The 13,702-nt window shown below is 55.5% G+C and overlaps 1 protein-coding gene across 1 annotated transcript; it reads right to left on the reverse strand.

Moving 5' to 3' along the window:
* Positions 1-208: 208 nt before the first annotated feature.
* LOC130611882 (large proline-rich protein BAG6-like) lies at positions 209-8,447 on the reverse strand (the record flags this gene model as incomplete). The annotated part of the gene is made up of 6 exons (XM_057433095.1): positions 209-355; positions 1,786-1,893; positions 3,883-3,972; positions 4,061-4,120; positions 5,959-6,114; positions 8,323-8,447. Coding segments are annotated over 6 exons (686 nt in total), but the record flags the coding sequence as incomplete, so codon positions are not given.
* Between the last annotated feature and the right edge of the window lie 5,255 nt (positions 8,448-13,702).

Raw genomic sequence — 13,702 nt, forward strand, 5'->3', positions numbered from 1 at the left:
CCCTAGTGGGTGGAGGCCAACTTGGTTGACACCCCCCCCTTTCTCTATGGGGTGCCCCACAAGTGGAGCTGCCCCATAGCGCCCTGCCCCATATCCAACCCTTTAAGTCGTCGTGTCCCGTCCCCCCTCCTTTACCCCTTCCCTTTCCCCCCCCCAAGCCCCATAGCCCTCCCCCCCTCTGCCCCATAGGTCCCAGCCCCCCAAGTACCTGCTCCCGGTACCCGTCCTGCAGGGGCCCCTCGCTCAGTTCCCGGCTCAGGCTCTCGGGGGGGCCGAGGGGCCGGGCCCCAGCGGCTCGGGCGGCGCGACCCACGGCTTCGGCCAGGAGCAATGGGGGGGGCTCGGCCTGCATGGTCTGAGCGGGGGTCAGTGCGGGGGGGGGGTGGACATGGGGCTCTATGGGGCTCTATGGGGCTCTATGGGGCTCTATGGGGCTCTATGGGGTTGCTATAGGGTTGCTATGGGGTCTCTGTGGGTCTCTATGGGGCTCTGTGGTATCTCTGGGGTTTCTATGGGGGCTCTATGGGGGCTCTATGGGGCTCTATGGGGTCTCTATGGGGCTCTATGTGGTATCTGGGGTTTCTATGGGGTCTCTATGGGTCTCTATAGGGGCTCCATGGGTCTTTATATGGTATCTATGGGGTCTCTGTGGGGCTGTATGGGGCTCTATGGGGTTGCTATGGGGTCTCTGTGGGTCTCTATGGGGCTCTGTGGTTTCTATGGGGTCTCTATAGGGGCTCTATGGGGCTCTATGGGGTCTGTATGAGGCTCTATGTGGTATCTCTGGGGTTTCTATGGGGGCTCTATAGGGTATCTATGGGGCTCCATGGGGATTTATATGGTATCTATGGGGTCTCTGTGGGGCTGTATGGGGCTCTATGGGGTCTCTATGGGGCTCTATGGGGTCTGTATGGGGCTCTATATGGTATCTCTGGGGTTTCTATGGGGTCTCTGTGGGTCTCTATAGGGGCTCTATGGGTCTCTATATGCTATCTATGGGGTCTCTATAAGGCTCTATGTGCTCTCTATGGGGTCTCTATGGGGCATTATGGGGTGTCTATGGGGTCTCTGTGGGGCTCTACAGGGTCTCTATATGGTATCTATGGGGTCTCTGGGCGGGCTCTGTTGGGCTCTATGGGGCTCTATGTGGTATCTATGGGTTTCTATGTGGTATCTATGGGGCTCTATGGGGTCTCTATGGGGTTTCTATGGGGTCTCTATGGGTCTCTATGGGGTTTCTATGGGGTCTCTATGGGGTCTCTATGGGGTTTCTATGGGGTCTCTATGGGGCTCTATGTGGTATCTATGGGTTTCTATGGGGTCTCTATGGGGTCTCTATGGGTCTCTATATGGTATCTATGGGGTCTCTGGGCGGGCTCTTTTGGGCTCTATGGGGCTCTATGTGGTATCTATGGGTTTCTATGTGGTATCTATGGGGCTCTATGGGGTCTCTATGGGGTTTCTATGGGGCTCTATGTGGTATCTATGGGTCTCTATGGGGTCTCTATGGGTCTCTATATGGTATCTATGGGGTCTCTGGGCGGGCTCTGTTGGGCTCTATGGGGCTCTATGTGGTATCTATGGGTTTCTATGTGGTATCTATGGGGCTCTATGGGGTCTCTATGGGGTTTCTATGGGGTCTCTATGGGGTCTCTATGGGTCGCTATGGGGTCTCTATGTGTCTCTATGGGTCTCTATGGGGTCTCTATGTGTCTCTATGGGTCTCTATGGGGTCTCTATGGGGTCTCTATGGGGTCTCTATGGGTCGCTATGGGGCAGCCCCACCTTGCGGCGCTTGGCCGGCATGCCGCTCATGTAGGCATCGCTCAGGGGCGGCTGCGCCTTCGCCTTGCGCTGGCGCTGAGCATCCTCGCGCAGGATCGGGACCCACTCCTGGGGGGGTCAGAGAGCGGGGGCCCAGCCCCACAAGTGCCCCCCATCAGCCCCACAAGTGCCCCCCATCAGCCCCACAAGTGTCCCCCCCAGCCCCACAAGTGCCCACCCCAGCCCCACAAGTGCCCCCCATCAGCCCCACAAGTGCCCACCCCAGCCCCACAAGTCCCCCCCAGCCCCACAAGTGCCCCCCATCAGCCCCACAAGTGCCCACCCCAGCCCCACAAGTCCCCCCCAGCCCCACAAGTGCCCCCCATCAGCCCCACAAGTGCCCACCCCAGCCCCACAAGTCCACCCCAGCCCCACAAGTGCCCCCCATCAGCCCCACAAGTGTCCCCCCCAGCCCCACAAGTGCCCCCCCAGCCCAAGTGCCCCCCAGCCCCACAAGTGCCCACCCCAGCCCCACAAGTGCCCACCCCAGCCCCACAAGTCCCCCCCAGCCCCACAAGTCACCCCCAGCCCCACAAGTCCCCCCCAGCCCCACAAGTGTCCCCCCCAGCCCCACAAGTGTCCCCCCCAGCCCCACAAGTCCCCCCCCAGCCCCACAAGTGTCCCCCAGCCCAAGTCCCCCCCACCCCCACAAGTGTCCCCCCCAGCCCCACAAGTCCCCCCCAGCCCCACAAGTGCCCCCAAGCCCCACAAGTGTCCCCCCCAGCCCCACAAGTGTCCCCCCCAGCCCCACAAGTGCCCCTCCAGCCCCACAAGTCCCCCCCCAGCCCCACAAGTCCCCCCCAGCCCCACAAGTGTCCCCCCCAGCCCAAGTGCCCCCAGCCCCACAAGTGTCCACCCCAGCCCCACAAGTCCCTCCCAGCCCCACAAGTGCCCCCCATCAGCCCCACAAGTGCCCACCCCAGCCCCACAAGTCCCCCCAGCCCCACAAGTGCCCCCCCTCAGCCCCACAAGTGCCCCCCATCAGCCCCACAAGTGTCCCCCCCAGCCCCACAAGTGTCCCCCCCAGCCCAAGTGCCCACCCCAGCCCCACAAGTGCCCCCCATCAGCCCCACAAGTGCCCCCCATCAGCCCCACAAGTGTCCCCCCCAGCCCCACAAGTGCCCATCAGCCCCACAAGTGCCCACCCCAGCCCCACAAGTCCCCCCAGCCCCACAAGTGCCCCCCATCAGCCCCACAAGTGCCCCCCATCAGCCCCACAAGTGTCCCCCCCAGCCCCACAAGTGCCCCCCCCAGCCCAAGTGCCCCCCAGCCCCACAAGTGCCCACCCCAGCCCCACAAGTCCCCCCCAGCCCCACAAGTCACCCCCAGCCCCACAAGTCCCCCCCAGCCCCACAAGTGTCCCCCCCAGCCCCACAAGTGCCCCCCCAAGCCCCACAAGTCCCCCCCCAGCCCCACAAGTGTCCCCCAGCCCAAGTCCCCCCCACCCCCACAAGTGTCCCCCCAGCCCCACAAGTCCCCCCAGCCCCACAAGTGCCCCCAAGCCCCACAAGTGTCCCCCCAGCCCCACAAGTGTCCCCCCCAGCCCCACAAGTCACCCCCAGCCCCACAAGTCCCCCCCAGCCCCACAAGTGTCCCCCCCAGCCCAAGTGCCCCCAGCCCCACAAGTGTCCACCCCAGCCCCACAAGTCCCTCCCAGCCCCACAAGTGCCCCCCATCAGCCCCACAAGTGCCCACCCCAGCCCCACAAGTCCCCCCCAGCCCCACAAGTGCCCCCCATCAGCCCCACAAGTGCCCCCCATCAGCCCCACAAGTGTCCCCCCCAGCCCCACAAGTGCCCCCCCCAGCCCAAGTGCCCCCAGCCCCACAAGTGTCCCCCCCCCAGCCCCACAAGTCCCCCCAGCCCCACAAGTGCCCCCAAGCCCCACAAGTGTCCCCCCCAGCCCCACAAGTGTCCCCCAGCCCCACAAGTGTCCCCCAGCCCAAGTGACCCCCAGCCCCACAAGTCCCGCCCAGCCCCACAAGTGTCCCCCCCAGCCCAAGTGCCCCCAGCCCCACAAGTCCCCCCCAGCCCCACAAGTCCCCCCCAGCCCCACTCACGGGGGGCACTGCAGCTGCCCAGGGCTCGCTCTCGGGGCTCAGCACCTCCTCGGCCGTGGTCCCCGGGGGGGGGGAGCCGCTGCCCTCTCTCTATTGGTTGAAAGAGGGGGGGGGGCGTGGTCAGACGAGACCACGCCCTCATCGTTAACCCCCTCCCCGTCATCTAAGCCCCGCCCACCTGAGCGTCCTCCGGGGGTGGCTCCGCCTCCTGCACGTCCATTGGCTCCTCAGGGAGAGGCTGGGGGGGGTCAGTGGGGGGTCAATGCTGGTGCTATGGGGCACGGTCTATGGGGCAGATCTATGGGGCAGGATCTATGGGGCAGGACCTATGGAGCACAATCTATAGGGCAGGCTCTATGGTTCAGGTCTATGGGTCAGGCTCTATGGGGCAGGATCTATGGGGCACAATCTATAGGGCAGGCTCTATGGGGTAGGCTCTATGGTTCAGGTCTATGGGGCAGGCTCTATGGGGCAGGCTCTATGGTTCAGGTCTATGGGTCAGGCTCTATGGGGCAGGATCTATGGGGCACAATCTATAGGGCAGGCTCTATGGGGCAGGTCTATGGGGCAGATCCATGGGTCAGTCTCTATGGTCAGGCTCTAGGGATCAGGCTCTATGGTTCAGGTCTATAGAGCAAGCTCTATGGGGCAAATCTATAGCGATCTATGGGTCACGCTCTATGGTTTAGGCTCTATGGGGCAGACTCTATGGTTCAGGTCTATAGGGCAAGCTCTATGGGGCAAATCTATAGGGATCTATGGGTCACGCTCTATGGTTTAGGCTCTAGGGATCAGGCTCTATGGTTCAGGTCTATAGGGCAAGCTCTATGGGGCAAATCTATAGGGATCTATGGGTCACGCTCTATGGTTCAGGCTCTATGGGGCAGACTCTATGGGGCAGGCTCTATGGTTCAGGTCTAGAGAGCAAGCTCTATGGGGCAAATCTATAGGGATCTATGGGTCACGCTCTATGGTTCAGGCTCTATGGGGCAGACTCTATGGGGCAGGCTCTATGGTTCAGGTCTAGAGAGCAAGCTCTATGGGGCAAATCTATAGGGATCTATGGGTCACGCTCTATGGTTCAGGCTCTCTGGGGCAGACTCTATGGGGCAGGCTCTATGGTTCAGGTCTAGAGAGCAAGCTCTATGGGGCAAATCTATAGGGATATATGGGTCACGCTCTCTGGTTCAGGCTCGAGGTGGCAGACTCTATGGGGCAGGCTCTATGGTTCAGGTCTATAGAGCAAGCTCTATGGGGCAAATCTATAGCGATCTATGGGTCACGCTCTATGGTTCAGGCTCTATGGGGCAGACTCTATGGGGCAGACTCTATGGGGCAGGCTCCATGGTTCAGGTCTATAGAGCAAGCTCTATGGGGCAAATCTATAGGGATCTATGGGTCACGCTCTATGGTTCAGGCTCTATGGGGCAGACTCTATGGGGCAGGCTCTATGGTTCAGGTCTATAGAGCAAGCTCTATGGGGCAAATCTATAGCGATCTATGGGTCACGCTCTATGGTTCAGGCTCTATGGGGCAGACTCTATGGGGCAGGCTCTATGGTTCAGGTTTAGAGAGCAAGCTCTATGGGGCAAATCTATAGGGATCTATGGGTCACGCTCTATGGTTCAGGCTCTATGGGGCAGACTCTATGGGGCAGGCTCCATGGTTCAGGTCTAGAGAGCAAGCTCTATGGGGCAAATCTATAGGGATCTATGGGTCACGCTCTATGGTTCAGGCTCTATGGGGCAGACTCTATGGGGCAGGCTCCATGGTTCAGGTCTAGAGAGCAAGCTCTATGGGGCAAATCTATAGGGATCTATGGGTCACGCTCTATGGTTCAGGCTCTCTGGGGCAGACTCTATGGGGCAGGCTCTATGGTTCAGGTCTATAGGGCAGGCTCTCCGGGGCAGATCTATGGGGATTTATGGGGCAGGCTCTATGGGGCAGGCTCTATGGGGCAGACTCTATGGGGCAGGCTCTATGGTTCAGGTCTATAGGGCAGGCTCTCCGGGGCAGATCTATGGGGATTTATGGGGCAGGCTCTATGGGGCAGGCCCTATGGGGCCGGGTGCTCACCTGCCGGGGGGCGGGGGGGTCTCCGACGCGCCTCACATAGGGCAGGACCTGCTCGGGGGTCACGGGCATCTGCTCCAGCACCGCCTGGAGCCGCAGCCCCACAACGGCCGTGAGCCAGCCCCCCAGCGCAGGGGCCACGTCGGCTGAGAGGCGGCGCTGTGGGGAGAGCGATAATGGGGGTCAATGGGGGAATAGGCGGCAATGGGGCAATGGGGGGCAATGGGGTAATGGGGGCAATGGGGGTAATGGGGGGCAATGGGGCAATGGGGGCAATGGGGGTAATGGGGGGCAATGGGGGTAATGGGGGGCAATGGGGGTAATGGGGGTAATGGGGGGCAATGGGGCAATGGGGGTCAATGGGGCAATGGGGGCAATGGGGGTAATGGGGGTCAATGGGGGCAATGGGGGAATGGGGGTAATGGGGGGCAATGGGGCAATGGGGGTAATGGGGGGCAATGGGGCAATGGGGGTAATGGGGGTCAATGGGGCAATGGGGGCAATGGGGGTAATGGGGGGCAATGGGGGTAATGGGGGCAATGGGGACATGGGGGGTAATGGGGGTAATGGGGGCATGGGGGGTAATGGGGGCAATGGGGGTAATGGGGGGCAATGGGGGTAATGGGGGCATGGGGGGTAATGGGGGCAATGGGGGTAATGGGGGGTAATGGGGGCAATGGGGGTAATGGGGGTCAATGGGGCAATGGGGGCAATGGGGGTAATGGGGGTCAATGGGGCAATGGGGGCAATGGGGGTAATGGGGGGCAATGGGGCAATGGGGGTCAATGGGGCAATGGGGGGCAATGGGGGTCAATGGGGCAATGGGGGTCAATGGGGCAATGGGGGCAATGGGGGGCAATGGGGGGCAATGGGGCAATGGGGGCAATGGGGGTAATGGGGGGCAATGGGGGTAATGGGGGCAATGGGGCGAATGGGGGCAATGGGGTAATGGGAGTCAGTGGGGGTCAATGGGGGCTATTGAGGGCTGGTTATGAGGGTTATGGGGGGTTATGAAGGCCTATGGGGCTGGGGAGGGTAGGTGTCCATAGGGTGTCTATGGGGTATCAGTAGGGTTCTATGGGGTGCTATGGGTGTCTATGGGGTGCCTATGGGGGTCTATGGGGTGTCTAGGGGTGTCTATAGGTCCCTATGGGGTTTCTATGGGTCCCTATGGGTTGCTATGGGGTGTCTATGGGGTCCCTATGGGTCCCTATGGGGTGTCTATGGGTACCTGTGGGGTGTCTATGGATCCCTATGGGTCACTATGGGGTCCCTATGGGGTGTCTATGGGGTGTCTATGGATCCCTATGGGTCACTGTGGGTCCCTATAGGTCGCTATGGGTTGCTATGGGTGTCTATGGATCCCTATGGGTCGCTATGGGTCGCTATGGGTCCCTATAGGTCGCTATGGGTCGCTATGGGTCCCTATAGGTCGCTATGGGTCGCTATGGGTCACTATGGGTTGCTATGGGGTGTCTATGGGTCGCTATGGGTTGCTATGGGTCTCGATGGGTCGCTATGGGGTGTCTATGGGTCGCTATGGGTTGCTGTGGGTTGCTATGGGTCGCTATGGGTCGCTATGGGTCGCTATAGGTTGCTATGGGTCGCTATGGGTTGCTATGGATCTCTATGGGTTGCTATGGGTCTCTATGTGGTCCCTATGGGTCTCTATGGGGTGTCTATGGGTCGCTATGGGTTGCTGTGGGTTGCTATGGGTCGCTATGGGGTCCCTATGGGTCGCTATGGGTCGCTATAGGTTGCTATGGGTCTCTATGGGTCGCTATGGATCTCTATGGCTTGCTATGGGTCCCTATGTGGTCCCTATGGGTCCCTATGGGTCGCTATGGGTCCCTATGGGTCGCTGTGGGTCGCTATGGGTCCCTATGGGTCTCTATGGGTCGCTATGGGGTCTCTATGGGGTCCCTATGGGTCGCTATGGGTCCCTATGGGTCCCTATGGGTCGCTATGGGTCCCTATGGGTCGCTATGGGTCCCTATGGGTCCCTATGGGTCCCTATGGGTCTCTATGGGTCGCTATGGGGTCCCTCCCCTATGGGTCGCTATGGGTCGCGATGGGTCCCTATGTGTCCCTATGGGTCGCTGTGGGTCTCTATGGGTCGCTATGGGTCCCTATGGGTCTCTATGGGTCCCTATGGGTCTCTATGGGTCGCTATGGGTCCCTATGGGTCCCTATGGGTCCCTATGGGTCTCTATGGGTCGCTATGGGGTCCCTATGGGTGGCTGTGGGGTCCCTATGGGTCTCTATGGGGTCCCTATGGGTCGCTATGGGTCGCTATGGGTCGCTATGGGTCGCTATGGGTCCCTATGGGTGGCTGTGGGCGCGGAGGGCGGCGCGGGGGGCGCTCACGATGCGGTCGCTGATGAGCGCCGCCAGGGCCCCGCGCTCCCCGCGCAGGCAGAGCAGGTTCAGCGCCAGGCACTCCAGGAGCCCGCGGTTACAGAGCTCCAGCAGCCGCGGCCCGAACGTCCCGTCTGGGGCATAGAGAGAGCATGGGGACACCATAGAGAGAGCATAGAGAGAGCATAGAGAGACCATAGAGAGACCATAGAGAGACCATAGAGAGAGCATAGAGAGAGCATAGAGAGAGCATAGAGAGAGCATAGAGAGACCATAGAGAGAGCATAGAGAGACCATAGAGAGACCATAGAGAGACCATAGAGAGAGCATAGAGAGAGCATAGAGAGACCACAGAGAGACCACAGAGAGACCATAGAGAGACCATAGAGAGACCATAGAGAGACCATAGAGAGACCATAGAGAGACCATAGAGAGACCATAGAGAGACCATAGAGAGAGCATAGAGAGACCATAGAGAGACCATAGAGAGACCATAGAGAGAGCATAGAGAGACCATAGAGAGACCATAGAGAGAGCATAGAGAGAGCATAGAGAGACCATAGAGAGAGCATAGAGAGACCATAGAGAGACCATAGAGAGACCATAGAGAGAGCATAGAGAGAGCATAGAGAGACCATAGAGAGACCATAGAGAGAGCATAGAGAGACCATAGAGAGACCATAGAGAGACCATAGAGAGACCATAGAGAGACCATAGAGAGAGCATAGAGAGACCATAGAGAGACCATAGAGAGACCATAGAGAGAGCATAGAGAGACCATAGAGAGACCATAGAGAGAGCATAGAGAGACCATAGAGAGACCATAGAGAGACCATAGAGAGAGCATAGAGAGAGCATAGAGAGAGCATAGAGAGACCATAGAGAGAGCATAGAGAGAGATAGAGAGAGCATAGAGAGAGCATAGAGAGACATAGAGAGAGCATAGAGAGAGCATAGAGAGACCATAGAGAGACCATAGAGAGACCATAGAGAGAGCATAGAGAGACCATAGAGAGACCATAGAGAGACCATAGAGAGAGCATAGAGAGACCATAGAGAGAGCATAGAGAGAGCATAGAGAGAGCATAGAGAGAGCATAGAGAGAGCATAGAGAGAGCATAGAGAGAGCATAGAGAGAGCATAGAGAGACCATAGAGAGACCATAGAGAGACCATAGAGAGACCATAGAGAGAGCATAGAGAGAGCATAGAGAGAGCATAGAGAGAGCATAGAGAGAGCATAGAGAGACCATAGAGAGACCATAGAGAGAGCATAGAGAGACCATAGAGAGAGCATAGAGAGAGCATAGAGAGACCATAGAGAGACCATAGAGAGAGCATAGAGAGAGCATAGAGAGAGCATAGAGAGAGCATAGAGAGACCATAGAGAGACCATAGAGAGAGCATAGAGAGAGCATAGAGAGAGCATAGAGAGAGCATAGAGAGACCATAGAGAGAGCATAGAGAGACCATAGAGAGAGCATAGAGAGAGCATAGAGAGAGCATAGAGAGAGCATAGAGAGAGCATAGAGAGAGCATAGAGAGAGCATAGAGAGAGCATAGAGAGAGCATAGAGAGACCATAGAGAGAGCATAGAGAGAGCATAGAGAGAGCATAGAGAGACCATAGAGAGAGCATAGAGAGAGCATAGAGAGACCATAGAGAGAGCATAGAGAGAGCATAGAGAGACCATAGAGAGAGCATAGAGAGAGCATAGAGAGAGCATAGAGAGAGCATAGAGAGAGCATAGAGAGACCATAGAGAGAGCATAGAGAGACCATAGAGAGACCATAGAGAGAGCATAGAGAGAGCATAGAGAGACCATAGAGAGACCATAGAGAGAGCATAGAGAGAGCATAGAGAGAGCATAGAGAGAGCATAGAGAGAGCATAGAGAGAGCATAGAGAGAGCATAGAGAGAGCATAGAGAGACCATAGAGAGAGCATAGAGAGGAGGGCATAGAGAGACCATAGAGAGAGCATAGAGAGACCATAGAGAGAGCATAGAGAGACCATAGAGAGAGCATAGAGAGACCATAGAGAGAGCATAGAGAGACCATAGAGAGAGCATAGAGAGAGCATAGAGAGACCATAGAGAGAGCATGGAGAGAGCATAGAGAGAGCATAGAGAGAGCATAGAGAGAGCATAGAGAGACCATAGAGAGACCATAGAGAGACCATAGAGAGACCATAGAGAGAGCATAGAGAGAGCATAGAGAGAGCATAGAGAGCATAGAGAGAGCATAGAGAGACCATAGAGAGAGCATGGAGAGAGCATGGAGAGAGCATAGAGAGAGCATAGAGAGAGCATAGAGAGAGCATGGAGAGAGCATAGAGAGAGCATAGAGAGAGCATAGAGAGAGCATAGAGAGAGCATAGAGAGAGCATAGAGAGAGCATAGAGAGAGCATAGAGAGAGCATAGAGAGAGCATAGAGAGACCATAGAGAGAGCATGGAGAGAGCATGGAGAGAGCATAGAGAGAGCATAGAGAGACCATAGAGAGAGCATGGAGAGAGCATAGAGAGAGCATAGAGAGACCATAGAGAGAGCATAGAGAGAGCATAGAGAGACCATAGAGAGAGCATAGAGAGACCATAGAGAGACCATAGAGAGACCATAGAGAGACCATAGAGAGAGCATAGAGAGAGCATAGAGAGAGCATAGAGAGAGCATAGAGAGAGCATAGAGAGAGCATAGAGAGAGCATAGAGAGAGCATAGAGAGACCATAGAGAGAGCATAGAGAGAGCATAGAGAGAGCATAGAGAGACCATAGAGAGAGCATAGAGAGACCATAGAGAGACCATAGAGAGACCATAGAGAGAGCATGGGGAGAGCATAGAGAGACCATAGAGAGAGCATAGAGAGACCATAGAGAGACCATAGAGAGAGCATAGAGAGAGCATAGAGAGAGCATAGAGAGAGCATAGAGAGACCATAGAGAGACCATAGAGAGACCATAGAGAGAGCATAGAGAGAGCATAGAGAGAGCATAGAGAGAGCATAGAGAGAGCATAGAGAGAGCATAGAGAGACCATAGAGAGAGCATAGAGAGAGCATAGAGAGAGCATAGAGAGACCATAGAGAGACCATAGAGAGAGCATAGAGAGAGCATAGAGAGAGCATAGAGAGACCATAGAGAGACCATAGAGAGACCATAGAGAGGGCATAGAGAGAGCATAGAGAGAGCATAGAGAGAGCATAGAGAGTGCATAGAGAGAGCATAGAGAGACCATAGAGAGAGCATAGAGAGAGCATAGAGAGACCATAGAGAGACCATAGAGAGAGCATAGAGAGAGCATAGAGAGAGCATAGAGAGAGCATAGAGAGAGCATAGAGAGAGCATAGAGAGACCATAGAGAGAGCATAGAGAGACCATAGAGAGAGCATAGAGAGACCATAGAGAGAGCATAGAGAGAGCATAGAGTGACCATAGAGAGAGCATAGAGAGAGCATAGAGAGAGCATAGAGAGAGCATGGAGAGAGCATAGAGAGAGCATAGAGAGAGCATAGAGAGAGCATAGAGAGAGCATAGAGAGAGCATAGAGAGAGCATAGAGAGAGCATAGAGAGAGCATAGAGAGAGCATAGAGAGACCATAGAGAGAGCATAGAGAGAGCATAGAGAGAGCATAGAGAGAGCATAGAGAGAGCATAGAGAGACCATAGAGAGACCATAGAGAGACCATAGAGAGAGCATAGAGAGAGCATAGAGAGACCATAGAGATACCATAGAGAGAGCATAGAGAGAGCATAGAGAGAGCATAGAGAGCATAGAGAGACCATAGAGAGAGCATAGAGAGACCATAGAGAGAGCATAGAGAGACCATAGAGAGAGCATAGAGAGACCATAGAGAGAGCATAGAGAGAGCATAGAGAGAGCATGGGGAGAGCATAGAGAGACCATAGAGAGAGCATAGAGAGACCATAGAGAGACCATAGAGAGAGCATAGAGAGAGCATAGAGAGAGCATAGAGAGACCATAGAGAGAGCATAGAGAGAGCATAGAGAGAGCATAGAGAGACCATAGAGAGACCATAGAGAGAGCATAGAGAGAGCATAGAGAGACCATAGAGAGAGCATAGAGAGACCATAGAGAGAGCATAGAGAGAGCATAGAGAGAGCATAGAGAGAGCATGGGGAGAGCATAGAGAGACCATAGAGAGAGCATAGAGAGACCATAGAGAGAGCATAGAGAGAGCATATAGAGACCATAGAGAGACCATAGAGAGACCATAGAGAGAGCATAGAGAGAGCATAGAGAGAGCATAGAGAGAGAGCATAGAGAGACCATAGAGAGAGCATAGAGAGACCATAGAGAGACCATAGAGAGAGCATAGAGAGAGCATAGAGAGAGCATAGAGAGAGCATAGAGAGAGCATAGAGAGACCATAGAGAGACCATAGAGAGACCATAGAGAGACCATAGAGAGACCATAGAGAGAGCATAGAGAGACCATAGAGAGAGCATAGAGAGAGCATAGAGAGACCATAGAGAGACCATAGAGAGACCATAGAGAGAGCATAGAGAGACCATAGAGAGACCATAGAGAGAGCATAGAGAGACCATAGAGAGAGCATAGAGAGACCATAGAGAGAGCATAGAGAGACCATAGAGAGAGCATAGAGAGACCATAGAGAGAGCATAGAGAGAGCATAGAGAGACCATAGAGAGAGCATAGAGAGAGCATAGAGAGACCATAGAGAGACCATAGAGAGACCATAGAGAGAGCATAGAGAGACCATAGAGAGACCATAGAGAGGGCATAGAGCATAGAGAGAGCATAGAGAGACCATAGAGAGAGCATAGAGAGAGCATAGAGAGAGCATAGAGAGAGCATAGAGAGACCATAGAGAGACCATAGAGAGAGCATAGAGAGAGCATAGAGAGACCATAGAGAGAGCATAGAGAGACCATAGAGAGAGCATAGAGAGAGCATAGAGAGAGCATAGAGAGAGCATAGAGAGACCATAGAGAGAGCATAGAGAGGAACCATAGAGAGGGGATAGAGAGGGGGAGAGAGGGGAGAGACCATAGAGAGCATAGAGAACATAGACACAAATCAATACCCATAGAGGCCCCATAGAGACCCCATAGAGACCCATAGAAACCCCATAGAGACCCATAGAGACCCATGGAGACCCCATAGAGACCCATAGACACCCCATAGACACCCCATAGAGACCCCATAGAGACCCATAGAAACCCCATAGAGACCCATAGAGACCCATGGAGACCCCATAGAGACCCATAGAGACCCCATAGACACCCCATAGAGACCCCATAGAGACCCACAGAGACCCCATAGAGACCCGTAGAGACCCATGGAGACCCCATAGAGAACCCATAGACACCCCATAGACACCCCATAGAGACCCCAGAGAGACCCCATAG

The sequence above is a fragment of the Pezoporus wallicus genome, unplaced genomic scaffold (genome assembly GCF_028554395.1).
Source record: "Pezoporus wallicus isolate ANWC-B61680 ecotype Strahan unplaced genomic scaffold, APGP_CSIRO_Pwel_v1 contig_14828, whole genome shotgun sequence".
In the NCBI taxonomy this organism is placed as follows: domain Eukaryota; kingdom Metazoa; phylum Chordata; class Aves; order Psittaciformes; family Psittacidae; genus Pezoporus; species Pezoporus wallicus.